Genomic DNA, 14,741 nt, shown 5'->3' on the forward strand with positions numbered 1-14,741 from the left:
ATTTATAAGGGTTCAGATGTGTGGGGTCTGTATGAACGTTTCAGTGATTCAATTGCTGAGGTCTGTAAACAACCACCAGAATTTCAGACCCTAGTTAAAAACTTTTCAAAATAAAAGCTCTGTAATTCAGCTCCATAAATAGCACTGCAGTGACAGAACGCACCGTGTGCTTCTGCTCAGAGGACACATTGCGCGAGGAAGTGATTGTATGAATGTTGTCATGATGGAAATCCGCTCCATCATGACAACACTAATTCAGAAATGAATTATCACAATGATCTTGTTCTGATTTTAAGTTGCAGTTTCACCCAGTTACTTTCAAATAAAGACAACGTAGAAGAAGACACTCAACTTTGTCCACAGGATCAATGTGTCCAAATCAGACTAATTCAACACTGCACTTCCTCTGGCAAAGGTGAAGCTGATAAGGTGAACAGTTGTTGCGATAGTGATTTCAGAAGACACCAGGCAGGGGTTTTCCAAAACTCAACTTTTAATTTTCATTAAAGAACACACCACACATTAGTTGTTATAGTTCTACAATTAGCTTGATTGCATGCTATGTTCAATGAAAAAGTCCAAAACATAAAAAAGACTAAGAATATAGAAAGCTCATATCGGCAGGTTTCATTGGTTTTATTAAGCGCATTCGATTTTTTTTTTTTTGATTTTCTTTGAGCAGTTAACTCTTTTTGTCAGTGACGAATATTAGAAAAGTCAAAGTGAAAGGAAAGAAAAACATTTAGAAATAAACCTTCAGCCCTGAAGAAGCTCATATAGGATGCAGCTCTCACTAACAGATAAACAGCTGACAGGGAGGCTTTTCACTGTGACGCCTCTGCAGAAAGGTCAAATACATTAACTCCTGTATGCTCACTTACATATACATGGACAGAAGGATAGCAGTTGTGTCAGTGGAGATACCAAGTAGAGTAAAAAATAAATGGTCTGGTTTAGAGACTGACAGGACAGCAAGAGATCATATGGGGACAAACCCGGGGAGCATGAATTTAAAGGTTGTGTTTTTGTTTTCGCCACAGTCCGTGGTTTGTTTGTATGTGAGCAGGATTACTTAATGGAGTTCTAAAAAACTTTGTGGCAGGGTGAGACAAGAGCTAAGAAAGAACCATTCAAATTTGGTGGCGGTCCAGACAAAGGGGCGCATTCAGGACTTTGTTTTCACCTCATTTTAACATTGTGACAAAAGTCTCTTTGACATTTTCAACGATTTCCCAAAATCAAGGATATTTACCTGTGAGTGTGGCGCAGCTTGGTTGAATTTAAGGTCACTGTTGGGCCTTGGTGGAGTTGTGCGCTGTACTTTTAATTTTTTGTTTTGTCCGCCTCCTGAATGATTTCTCATTCTCACCTTTCTCATTGTTACGCTCACAAAGCTGTGACATACCAGCATCGCCATTCACACTGTAGAACGTTAATTGAAATGCATTCAAAACTACAAGTCCTCTTTCTTCGGCAATGTGGTTGCACCCACCAAGGTTGTGGTGTTTTCATTGCTCTCTGTCTGTATGTCAGCAGGGTTACAGAAAAACTAACTCAAACAGATTACCTTGAGAATCCAATGGAGGAGCCATTAACCTTTTTTAACATGGTACAATATGGCACTGGCCTTGGACGAGGTATGGCGGCGGCACGGCTCAGGGATGTGCTCTCCAAGTTTGAAAAATATTCTACTTAATTTGCAACATTTCTTTGAGAAAAATCCACCTCTCCACGTTGCATTGAGCTTCTCGCAGCTGAATAACAGTTGTGTCCTGCTCGTTTGTGCCATTTGTGATCACAATCGATTCTGAAACAAAGCGACGTGTCTTCCTGTCACTTGAATTGAAGCTAAGCTGACACTGTGATTGCATGTTTCCAACTGTCTACCAAAAAAAAATAAAGGGGCTGATATCTGCACCTGCTAGTAGTGAACCTTTTCCAACGTGATCAGTGCTGTACTGTGACTGTGTGGGTGTTTAGCATTCAGCCTGCCACACACACACAAACCTGCCCTGTGTTACTGCTTTGCTTAACATTCCACTTGACGTGTGCTGCAGACTTGTTTTTCTTGCTGTAAGTGAGAGATCACATGAGCGACGCATCACAGCGATCAGCAGCAGAAGATATGTACAGGATATCATACATAATGCAGTAAATACATGTAGGGTTGCAAGGGGGAGGAACTTTTCAGTCAATATCGAGAAAACTTTCAGGAAACTTTCCATGGGAATATTAAGCTTGGGAATTTGGGAAATTTTGAAAAAAATATATATACATAAATTAAACGCTGAGCAATAAAAACATCATTCAAAACTCTATTTTAAAGATGTATGGAATGCAGCACACGCTGCACGTTGAATTTCAACCATCCACTGTGCATTTCTCCATCACATGCACAGAAAATTGCCAGCATCCTGCACACTACAGCAGGGCTATTGAGGCCTGCTGTAGTGTGCAGGACTATTCAGGTAAGTTTCGATGATATGACTGGGGAAAATATATTAACATGCTGATTGAGGATTTTTTATGTGTTCATCTAGCCTATTTCTATTCATTTATCTATCAATTGTAAAATATTTTTAAAGAGGATTCCAATTGTTTGGCCAACTATTTATATCTCCGGCATCGCTTTAGTGTTTTTTTACAAGCTTTTTTCTCATCTTATTCTACAGAACAATGCCACGTGCACTATCTCACGTATGGAGACATTTCAGCCCAGCCAATGTAGAAGGAAAGGCTGTGTACATTTGCAAATACTGTGCAAAGACCTATGTTAAGAATGACACAAAGATCCAGAAGCATATAGTCAAGTGCCCAAAGTTTCCTCAGGGCTCAAATCAGCCTATGACAAAACAAAATGTTTATATTTATGTCTGAATATGACAAGGTAGATACAGTTAGTATAATATCCACACAATTTCCAGTTAATTCCCGTTAATTCCCGTATATTCCCATGGAAAGTTTCCAACTTTGAAATTTCCCGGAATTTTGCAACCCTAAATACATGCAAACTCAAGTATCATTGTTGTGAGCGTGACAGTGACAATGGGACCAAACAGGACCTTGGACTGATGGCATTGAGTTGTAATTGATTAGTCCTTTAAAAAATAAATAAACATGTTTTAAAACATATGCAGATGATATGAGTGGATAGGGAAGCATACTTAAAACGTTTTCAGATATTTGTTTATACTATTTGGCCCAGATCTGATGAAGTATGAGAAACCACAGGTCTAATCTGAGCTCTGGTCTCCAACAGGATATGAGAGCTTTGATGGTGTTGGACAGGACCTGTGTATTGGACACATACCTGCTTTAGAGCAAGCATTAAAAACTCCATTATTATTATTATTATATGTACATGTATTATATGTTTATATGTTATAATTATTGGGAGGTCAGCTTCCCACGATGATTGTTGTCGAGTCTCTGTCATCACGGCTTCATGCAGCCGCCAGCTCCTGTTCTCGAAATGAATCCAACATCTGTACTCAAAACCAAAAGAAAGATCGTCCCGCTTGTCCGTCCGTGCGGCCGTCACTCCACCTGGTCCTGCTCAGCGTCCATGCAAGTCTCCCACGGGTTCCTGGGCATCTGGGGCATGGAGAGGATGAGGAGGGCGAAGCCGGTGAGGAAGAGGAGGACGAAGCCGGCGCAGGCGCACGCGAAGGACCAGGCGTAGTAGTACTCGATCCAGATCGTGTCCTCGCTCTCGATCATTCGCTTCACTGACTGACGCATCACCTCCAGGGAGATGAAGAGGCAGAGGCCTTGGGGGGGAGGCAGAGAGGTGAGATTCCCAAACACAGATCGCAACAGAGAAACACTCATTTTTTATTGGTTAACCGAACTCACCTGCGAACGCAAAGAACATGCCGGCAGGTTTGAGGAGGTAGTCTCTGCCTTTGCCTTTACCAGTGCATGACCCGAGTAAACACAGAGAGCCCAGGATCATGAAGGCCAGACTGAAGATGGAGATGGCTGCAGCCGAGATGTTGTACTCTGGAAGGAAAGAGACATCAAGCTTTTTTAACTCCATACACTATTCTACTATTACTATTCTCATTGTGCCATATGTTTTCACTCACATTTATATGCAGTTCATATATGTATAAATTGTTAATCACAGTTTCCAAAATCGAAAAGAGCATACAGCTTTAGGTGAGACGACACATGCTCCTTTGTTTCAGATGGATCCTTTCACCTATTGGATGGTTTTGCAAAAGCAACAATAGTTTTTGGAGAAAATCCATGAAGTCCTTCGTGTCAGGTTAATGACAGAGTTAATGTGCTAACTCGAATTTTAGTGCTCTCTCAACATTCAGCTCCAAGCCAGTCGTTTCCTAGACAGGTCACAGATCTCTCGTTCAAGCTTTATGACATCCTGAGCGGCAAATAGACTCATTCATATCATATCACATCAGTTTTACTGGTTTTTGTTCACGGGAATACATTTGATTCATTCTTTAGTGGAAGTCTCTCCTGATTGCAATGTGTTTGGACAGTGGAGTTCTAAGTCCCAGAACAATCAGTCTGTGGCCGTACAGGTCTTATTAGCAGGACCATGTCTTTCCTGGGTCTTCTCCTAAAACTCACTTATACACTATATGGATGTACTGTGGTCCTTGTGCTGACAGGCACAGTGTATCTGTGCAACAGGAGCAGCAGCTGCTTGGTTTTCCTGAGCAGAGAGGTGGATGGGATGCGAGGCCTTTGATCTGCCGCCTGTTCGCCTGTGAACCGTGCCCAGGGGAGAGGGCTCCGCTTCGGGGGATTGAGGGCCTTCATCTCCAGCTGACAGGGGAGGATAGGCTGCACCCCGAGATACTGATAGTCTCCCTGGAGCTCGTTGGCTAACTCAGTCTCGAACATCTGAGTTTTTCCAACACCAAAGGATAAAAATAAAGGTAGACATCAAAAAGATACCACCAGTCACACAGGACCAGTTTTGTGGTTCCTCTTGTGACAAAAGTCTGATCGGACCAAAAGTAGGGGAGCACTGAAGTCAAATGGTCACAGTGAGCATGTGTATTTTCAGGAGTCTAAAATGTAGCTTTAATTGCTCCTGTTGTGTCTCTATTTATATTAATTTCATACATGTATATGTGTACTCTATATACAGCTAGATCATACCCATGCAAGTCCATACAGGTAAGCACATGGAGGAGGATTTTGGAATTTCAAATTTTCAAGGGTGTGCTGTTGTTTCCTAAATATATCTGCTGAAAACAAGGGGGGAGGGGCAGAGCGTTTACCATCAGGTCCCGAAGACTCTGGAATGAACTGCCTGAGGAAACGAGGCAGTCTGAGACACTGTCCTCTTTTAAATCTCGGCTAAAACCATTAATTTCTCATAGTTTCCATAATTCTCTTATGGTGCCCTGTTATGATTGTTCTTTTATCTCAATTATTATATTCACCATTATTATTTAAGTATTTTCTTCTGTATTTTAACCATTCATTTTGTTCTTGTGCAACACTTTATAATTTGTGTTTAAAACTGCTATTATTATTATTATCATTATTTGTAATGATAATAATAATGATAGTAATAATACTGTTATATTATTTGATTTTAAGATCTGGTATGGGTCGGGAGAGAACCCATTACAGTTTGATGTGGATCAGGGGATGGATCCAGCATCTTTTAAACTTTCTTTAAAGTTGCATTTTTTCCCCTGGGAGTGATTGATAGATCTTGATGTAACAGCTGGTATCTTTAACTGTGTGCAAGTTGGTGCAGCTGGATTGAATTTAAGGGGACTCTCATCTACTGAGTTCAATTCTCGTTATATCTATTAATGCACTGCTTCAAAAAGAGTTGTAATAAGTCACTAAATGAAATGGCACAATACTGCTTATGCAAACATGACATATATTATAATAAATGTTTGAAAAACCTCCAATGCCCCGTATCAGTTCATTCAAGTGTCCTTTTACTAATTTGCAAGATTGTCATTACACTTAATTAATCTTTTTTTTTTTTTTACAGGCGACAGCAGATAAGAGTCTTGCTGTATAGACGGAGGTTCCTGTGGTGACACACATCTACTCTGATCATTCATCCTTATGAACCATTATGGTTCAGCCGAAGGACTCAGTCAAGAGTGAATAACACCACAGGGAACTTAGGTCGGTGCTACAATCGTTCCAGTAAACTTGCAGTGTGATTCCCTCAAGGGTCAGCAAACAGCGCTGGAGTGCTACGTGTGTGTGTGTGTGAGTGTGTGTGTGTGTGTGTGTGTGTCTGTGTGTGTGTGTGTGTGTGTGTGTGTGTGTGTTTCTGTGGTTGTGGGGGAGTAGTGGTACCCGAGAATGCTTCTGTTAGCATCTCAGAGTTTAGGATGTGGGGCGGGTGATCATGTATACGTCTATTCACATTTACACCTCAGTAATTGAGGCTGACAGTGCTCCACATGTGCTCGGGCCCCCTTACGCACATCACATGGAAGGCCTGTCATACAACATGCGTGGGCTGGGCGCAGAGAGAGCACATGGTTAAAACAGGGTCACTGCAGACAGGATGGATGGGATGTTATCTAAAGATCAGGTCTCGCTCTGATCCTGAGGCTCGGTATGTGAAACACTCGGCCTTGTGTCAGCGCTCACCCTGAATTCTGTGACCTCCCACCAACTGGTGACCCCCAGAGGCGCAACTATCTGAGGCCACATTTTCCACGTGCACAAACAATATCTTCCAACATGAAATAAAAAATGTCTGAGGCAGGCTACCACGATACATAGAAGACAAATATGTCAGTAAGAGATGGTGCGGGACATTAAGTGTTATTTATCTTGACCCGCGTTGGTACAGATGGACAGAGGCTTGGGGAAGTTTGATGTCAGCTGACAGGTTTGGTCGTTGACAGACGGGGGGGGCTCCACCTTCTGTGACACCGCTGACTGCGCTGCGGTCAGAAGTCTGACATGAATGAAAATCTGAGCCCACGGAGAGCGGAGCTGCAGCAGCAGGTGAGGTCAGCTGGGAAACTGTGGTGCAGCTGTTTTGATGTTGAACTTTACACAGACTGAGACGTCCTGCTGCTCCGCATTTACACAATTTATTCATAATTAATCCCTCTTCTTCTTTCGGTTTCATACCTAGGATGGTATGAAGAACGGAGACATTGGGGAACCAGCTTCAGACACCTACCTTTTTGGGTTTTGTACTCAAATATCTCTGAGTCCTTTCCCGGAGTGAAGTGTCCGAAGTAAGTGCAGTTTTCCTCTGTGAAAAGAAAACAAACAGGATTTAGTCAAATTTGATTATTTGATTTTGCTGCAATTTTGGGTAGGAACACAATAAATATCCCTATTATCGCCTTAAAAAATCGCTATTAATACTTTAGTAAATATTAACATATTCACAACATAGACAATAAAGGTGGACGACATGACAGCGCCCCAAAATCAAATCGCCCTCTGGTGGCTGACTGCATGTTTGTGGATAGGACATTGACCAAACTAAAAAGTCAAAGTATACATCAAACCGTTTTTTTCTCGAAGATTTTTTTACTTATTTATTTTATTTTCACTTCAGGGGGTTCTTATCGAGCTGATGTTTGCTCGAGAGTTGATTTTCAATTAGTGTTATGATGCTATTAAAAAAACAGGGACTTTCATATCTAACTCAGATGCACCAGACAGAGAGGCACCAACTTCAACTCTCACTTTAACTCTTTTCTGTATTTCACCAGTGGCAAGACATAAGGACACAATGTGATTTAGAATCACAAACTCTTAACTATCCAATAGGATGCAAACACCTACATGTAACATAGAGAAGGACAACAATTCAACCATTGATGGATGTGCTGTTAGAATGGTTGAAGCAACCCTTCTGGTCTCCTTGATGCGTCAAGTCTACATTCAAATCTTCAGCATAAGAAATCAGCTGCTGGTTCTCCTTAAGGCAAGTCAATGCTTAAAATTCTGTTTCCCTTCACAGCTAACCCTTGTTTTACAATTCAATTTTATTTCACGGAATATATGAAGTTGTTATTAGGTCTTTGCTCAACCTTTCCACACCTCGGTGAAAGCTCTGCCCTGTATGACCTGCACTCTATGCCTTGCCTCCACCTGCATCGGTGCACCTTGTGAATATATTTCATTTGAACAATTCACACTGACTCACATTGTTTCCCAGGGGATAATATTACCACTGATCTGTCTGCGTGACATTGTGATGCTGCGGGCCGCGCGACTGTCAAAGTAAAAGCAGTTAGATTTCAAGTTCTTTTTTTATTGGGTATTAGAGGTGTTAAACCTTGGGGATTAGCTCAAATAAAGTCAGGCTGATTTAAGGGTGTCATCAGGGTGTGGTGAGGACAGAGTTATACTCTATCCTGCTTTGCCAAGTGTTCGATAAAAACAGCAACAGTTGAATCCAGTGTGGAAATAAACTTGGCGTTCTGTCATTTCTCTTATTTCATACCACACGCTTGCTGGTTTGAGGTTTAAAAATGTATACGTGGAAACTACACAGAGTGGCTCCGACTTAACAGCCGAGGCTTCGCTGCACGGAACATGTGTTCCTGAGAGCAGAAGAATGTCCTGACATTAAAAAGAAATAACATGTAGGTTCGGATGATCATACGTGCAGAGACCGAGAGTGAGAATATGTGTAAAACACCGGACCGCTATGTAACCTCATCTCATGCGAGGACAAGTGCACGTCAATGATCTCGGTTATGCTACGAGGTCTTCACTCATGTGCCTGCTCCTAATTCCCCCCCCCCCCCCTTTCCATACACAGTCAGCGAGGGACATGAGCGATATGCGCCCGTGTGGAAACGAGTCGTACTCCCTGGGGGGGGGGGGGGGGGGGGGTTCCTATGTGCCCATGGAAATAAATTAAAGGGATGTCAGGAGGCCTTAACATTAAATAACACAGACATTTCAATTGATTGGCAAATACTATGAAGCATATTCTTTCCAAGCCAAGTCAATGCACAAAGTTCACAGAAACCTTCTTTGATATTTCAGGCTTTTATTTCTGTGGGCTCACAGCTTTCATGAATGAGGACTGGCCATCAAAACACAGAGGTTGTTACTAAGCAACAAGCTCCAGTGTTTTTCACTGTAGAAGCACGTACGAGCGTGTGATAGAGTCTCGTCAACTAGTTTAGCTTCTGAATAAAACCTTGTGTTTGAAAAGAGAGGGAGAGAGATATCTTTGAACCTCACTAATTTCCCAGAAGTCTTGAATATTATTTTCTTTTAAAGAGAATTCTTATCCAGCCCTCAACTCTGCTTTATCCCTGTGTTGTAACACAAGGCAACTCTTTCAGTAGCCAGAAACTGAGTCAGAGAAGATTTCCAGTGGGCTGAGGGGCCCTTCATTGGCTAAATGCATATCTGGTTTGAGTGGAGCGGCTCAACGTTTAGTGGAACTTGGACCCGATGCTTCAAGCTCATTGTCGGCATCAAGCAGCGTGATTCCCACATGTGCGTGTCGCCTAAGTACACCTTTCTGTAGGAGCTCTCAGTGCAAGCTTCAACAGAAACACGGGGACATGCTGGTGGTTATTAATCAATGTGTATTCATCTGTGGAGAGTGTGCCGACACACACACCGGCATGCACACTCTACTTGTTTTTGCTCCTCATTCTGTGAGGCTGTGCTGACAATCTCAAGCTCTGTCAAGCCTCTCTTGTTTCTAAAGAGGACAATCCGTCAGCTGTCTAAAGTTCAGCTGACTATACCCCTGACAACAGTCCGTTTCCTTATGGCCCCCTCGCTCGTTCTGGGTGTGTTAGAGTGTGAGTGTGTAAATAAAGCCGTGGAGGGCAGGAGTACATGAACCCGGTTGAAGTAACAACCCATACGAGAATCTTTAAGAAGCAAAGCTAATGCACCCAGAACGTGGGCGGGATCATTTAATTTGACAACACCACGACCAGCATTCTCTCAGTTGTGAAGTTTCCAAAACTTGTTGCACAAAACAATCCAACTGCAGATCAAATCTAAGTGCGAGCACTTAGATTTGAGTGGAAGTGAAATCAATTAGTGCAGCTCTGAAACTGAAAGAACTAGCTCTTAAATATGAAACATAACATACCACTCGGGCTCCTTCGATTCAAGCACTCACACTCCATATTAGGAAACTGCCGTTTGGACTCAACTAAAAACCCACAATGACACATAGACACATCCCAATATGATCAAGTGTTGGAGCCATAACTGGGAATTTCCCATCCCCATATATAAAGCCTATCTCTGTGTCGCTATATCACTTGACTGCCTATGAAGGCAAAATGCCAGTAGTTAAGCTTTCTTTTTAGAATATGCATCTCATCTGTGGGGAGTGTAAAGTAACCTGAGAGGCGGGAAGCTGCAGAAAGGTCCCGATGAGAACAGTTTTTCGTGAGACATCAGGTCTTAGAGCTATGCCCAACGCCTCCAGCCGGCCCCATCACTCAGAGGATTGCTTTCTTTGGCGTGAACACTAGACCCTTGCGGCTTCCACCCAAGACAGCTGAGTATTTACATGGCCTATATTTATAACTACAACGACTGCTTGCTGAGCAGTTTGGGCAATATTCAGCTGTTGGAGCACAAAGTTCAGAGTCTTGCAATTTCTTCGAGAATCAAACACGAGGTGAGCGACATGGAGGAGCTTTGTCACACAACTGGTGCTTATGAGGAGAATGACATTCAGAGAGCGTATAACTCCGCCAAGGCCAGACAGGTCAAAAATCCATTTTTTTTTTTTTAAAGAATTATTTTTGGCATTTTTATGCTTTATTGATAGTGCAGAGAGAGACAGAGTTGAAATGGGGCAGAGAGGGGAGTGACATGCAGAAACGACCGCGGGCTGGAATCGAACCCGGGTCCGCTGCTGGCCTAGGCCCATGGGGGGGACGCCCTACCAACTGAGCTAAGGGCGCCCCCTAAAAATCCATTTATTTTAATCCACACCACATCTCACTCACTCATAAATAGTAGATCCATGAATTATTCTCTGAGAAATCTAGAAATTGTTTGAAACATGTCCCATATTGATCCCACACTCCTTGTCCAGACCGCCATCAAAACTATTCCCTGACCCTTATTGCATCCTAACACACGAGTTGCGTGGAAATCCACTCGGCGGTTTTTGTGTTATCTTGTTTACAAACCAACTAGCCAACAACCAAACGGACAGGAGTGAATACAAAATGTCCCTGGCACATCTGATGAGCCATGTCTGCAGCATCAGTTTTTGTTGTTTGTCTGAGATCATCTCTCCATCTGCACATTGTCCGCAGTCAACCTAAACAACACCTCGCTTCGCCATATTTTCCAGATGAGCGTCTCGCAGCGAACAGAATCTCCTCACCCACTGCTGAGTCCTGCTTTGGATCGGAGGTTTGACAACTCTCTGAAGAGTGTCCGTGTCTGTGATAAACAATAATGTTCCTCTCCAAATACAACAAATACAGGGCCTGGGGGAACCCCTGCAGAGTGAGGAAACATCCACTACATTCACTTACAGTAAATAAAGGCTGGCGAGGTGACAGTACACATGGAAACATATATTAAAAAATTGATTTATGCCTAAAAATTGGCACATAAAAGCATTATAATCAGTATTTGCCACTTGCCACAGTCTGAAGAATTCCCTGCATGTCTGGGTGTGCTGAGCTGCGATAGTATATTCAGCATGCTTTCACAAATGAACCACCCTCAGGCATTTCATCTGCTGCTGCAGCTCTAGAGTGCAGACAGTGTCTGGGATTCCCAAAAGTGAAGCAGCCACCATCAGTTAGGACCTATCTTCTCTCAGCTTTATGAGACGGACAAATTTAGAAGGGAATTCCAGCCTCATTTCTTTTAGTTTACGCACAGCGTCGGACAGTGGGGCATCTCAGATTACAGATTACCAGAACCGTTGAGTCGGACGTCTCTCATTCTACAGACGAGTGACTCGCAACGCATTTCAGGGACGTGAGTCATTGCCTGTCAGCAGCCTCTCAGCATCCATTTTGCTCGATAACCATCTGTTTTTTGTTCAAGCTCCTGTACGAGGATCTGTTGTTATACTAACTTTGTTTTGAGACAGTCACAGCGAAGTGAGCCTTCATCAGGCCTGTGGTGAGAGAAGTATTCAGATCAGTCCCTTAAGTACTGTACTGTTAAGTGATAGTAACACAGTGCAAACACACTCAATACAATGTTACTGTATTACTATTATCAGCAGCAGAACGGCTCCTTTTAGAATTAGAGTTATATTAAATTGTTGATTCGTTTATGAAATCTCAATCTCAAGTCCCATGTTAGTAACACTAATGATTTATCTAAATGCATAATGGAGTAAAAAGACAATCGTTTGCTACAAACTGTTACTTAATGTATAGAGGTGTTGTCTTGTTTGTTTGTACACAAATACAAGAGAACAGCCTTGTTGGATCGATGCCATATAGGTCAGGAAAACCCCTTTTCAATTATGTTGTGGATTAAGATCAGTTTTTTTTTTTACTCTCTTTATTTGCATTGATATTTTGCAGAACATATTTCGTAAATCTTGATGAAAAAGAACCTGGCACATTTAGGGGACTGATATTTATGAGAAGTTTGGTACTGCTTGTTTGAATTTCAGGGGACTGTGGGGCTTGGCGGTGGTTTGGGCTCTACTGAGTCCACATTCCAGTTTGGGAGAGCATTGTAAAGAGCTTCGGTATTTGGGACTAACTTTAAAGATGTTTATTTTTTCAACCAGAACTCTTCTTCACAAGTCCTTAATGACTGAAGACGCTGAAGTATATATTCATTTATATCAGTTAATTCTGATGTATACATTTTTTTATTGTTTTATTTTGCAGCAGCATAAACACTGGTACTTTCAGGAATAAATAATCATTTAACACCATTCCCTGTAATAAGCAACAACTTGCATATCGTTCCTTGTAAAGAAGATTAATTTCAGGTCATCCTTCAAAACTGATCAGGAAACTATGCAGACCTGGAAGTATCCCACTAAAGTAGCACTGTATTGTACTGTGCCTGGGGAAATGCTCTCATTAAACCCCTGATTAAGTTCTATTGTAATATCAGTTCACTTGTGGTGTTTGTAAATGTCTGGTGCCCATGTTGTGTGGAGCGTCAGTTGTCTGCAGGTTCTGCACCAGCTGGTTTTACTGAAACACGTCCACACCCTTAGAGGAGCAGCCACCTGTAGAATCAGCTGTCGTGGGGTTCTCTGGTTGGTTAAGTGCAAACCTGCAGCCCGTTGGGACCCTGTGACACATGCGCGCTCGGATATCTGTGACTGACAGTCTTTACAACTGTTGGCCGAGGCGTCCTCACAAGGCCTTGCATGGATGTCACCTTGTTGTTTGTCCGTAGGAGGGGGGGCGATTACCAGCGCCCACATGACCGAGGTTCAGTGGCTGATTTGCAAACGACCTCTGCCGTTTGAAAACTCAATAGCACTGATGACGTCATTAGAAACCATTTCAAACTGAATCATTCTGACTTCCTGTGGTTTCATTGCCTGATATTGATCACATGACGAAAGGCCACATGCATGTGACTTGGACCAGGTTCTTTCTTTAGAATCACAGCGGGAATTACAATGCCATATGACATTCGGAATCTCTATTCTTAGTAGTGTCTAACCTCATGAGCACTGGGTGGGATTGCAAACACATACAGTCCCAGACACACAAAATCCCTTCAGTATGGAACGACACCCTTAGGTGCACAGACAAAAGTTGTAGAGTTGTTTAACTTCAGTGCTGAGATTTGCCTCTTACCTCCAGGCAGGCTGATGGGTCCGCAGCCTTGTTCCAAGTTGTTTTCGGAGCTCATGTAAATCTGCTTCTTGCACAGTCTCCACAGGCCAAAGTGGGCCGCCTCACAGGTCTCATTGACTCTCTCCACCCGCGGGCTGAGCACGGCCCAGTGGTCCGTCACCACCGCTGTGAACGTGCAGGCCATACCCACCAGGAGCACGAAGATGGCAATCTTGATCTTTGTGCGCTTGTGCATGTTTCCAGGTGGTGAGATCTCTGTTGAGTGAATATTCGTCCCTCGATATATGAAAAAAAAAAAGGGTAAAACTTATCAAATTGAAATGTGGACACTGGTCTGAGTCCCAGGGGCTTCTCTTGTCAGTGACCGCAGCAAGCTTCCCAAGAAAGTCTTCTCTCTGCCTCAGACTAGTGTGTTCTCTCCTCCTGTTGCAAATCTCTGCCACTGGTTCGAAGGGAAAGAGGCCAGACTGCTCCTGTCCTAGTTTCAAGTCCACTCTTCCCTTCTCACCATGAGCGGCTGCATGCACAACCGAGGGACTACAAGTTTAGCCTTACAGCTGTTGAGGCAGATCAGGAAAGTTGATGACCAAATCAACTGTCTGCCTCGGTGGGCAATGGGCATGGAGGCTGCAGCATGTGTTTGCTAAGTGTTTTGCTGGGGGTGGGGTGGGGCTGCTGGGTGCTATAAATGTGACAGTTGAGTCAAGTTGTCAGGCTGTGGGCTGATCGGGTTACAGTGCCCGGCTGCTACAACAAGTGGACTCCGAGTCGTCTCTGATCCATATTTACACAAACAAACTTTCAAAATGCATTGCGAGAAGACTTTTCCATACTGCTTGTTTCCATCCATCTGCAGTGGCGATGCTTACACTCTCTGTCTTGTCTATGTGAACTATTTATAAGGAGAAAGTGGACGTGTTTATAAAGAGCAGGCTCCAGCTGGCAGAGCAGCAGAGGGGTTCTCGTCATGAAGCAAAACTGCTTTTAGTTATTCATGTCAACGTG

At 43.0% G+C, this 14,741-nt stretch overlaps 1 protein-coding gene across 1 annotated transcript; it reads right to left on the bottom strand.

Annotated features, from left to right (window-relative positions):
- Nucleotides 1-470: 470 nt before the first annotated feature.
- LOC133953164 (voltage-dependent calcium channel gamma-1 subunit-like) lies at nt 471-14,342 on the bottom strand. Its single transcript, XM_062386955.1, has 4 exons — nt 13,737-14,342; nt 7,154-7,228; nt 3,856-4,002; nt 471-3,770 (listed from the first exon to the last, which is right to left on the bottom strand). The coding sequence occupies exons 1-4, from the start codon at nt 13,969-13,971 to the stop codon at nt 3,538-3,540; spliced, it is 690 nt and encodes a 229-aa protein (XP_062242939.1). The 5' UTR covers nt 13,972-14,342; the 3' UTR covers nt 471-3,537.
- Nucleotides 14,343-14,741: the final 399 nt, after the last annotated feature.

The sequence above is a fragment of the Platichthys flesus genome, chromosome 5 (assembly GCF_949316205.1).
Source record: "Platichthys flesus chromosome 5, fPlaFle2.1, whole genome shotgun sequence".
Lineage (NCBI taxonomy): Eukaryota > Metazoa > Chordata > Actinopteri > Pleuronectiformes > Pleuronectidae > Platichthys > Platichthys flesus.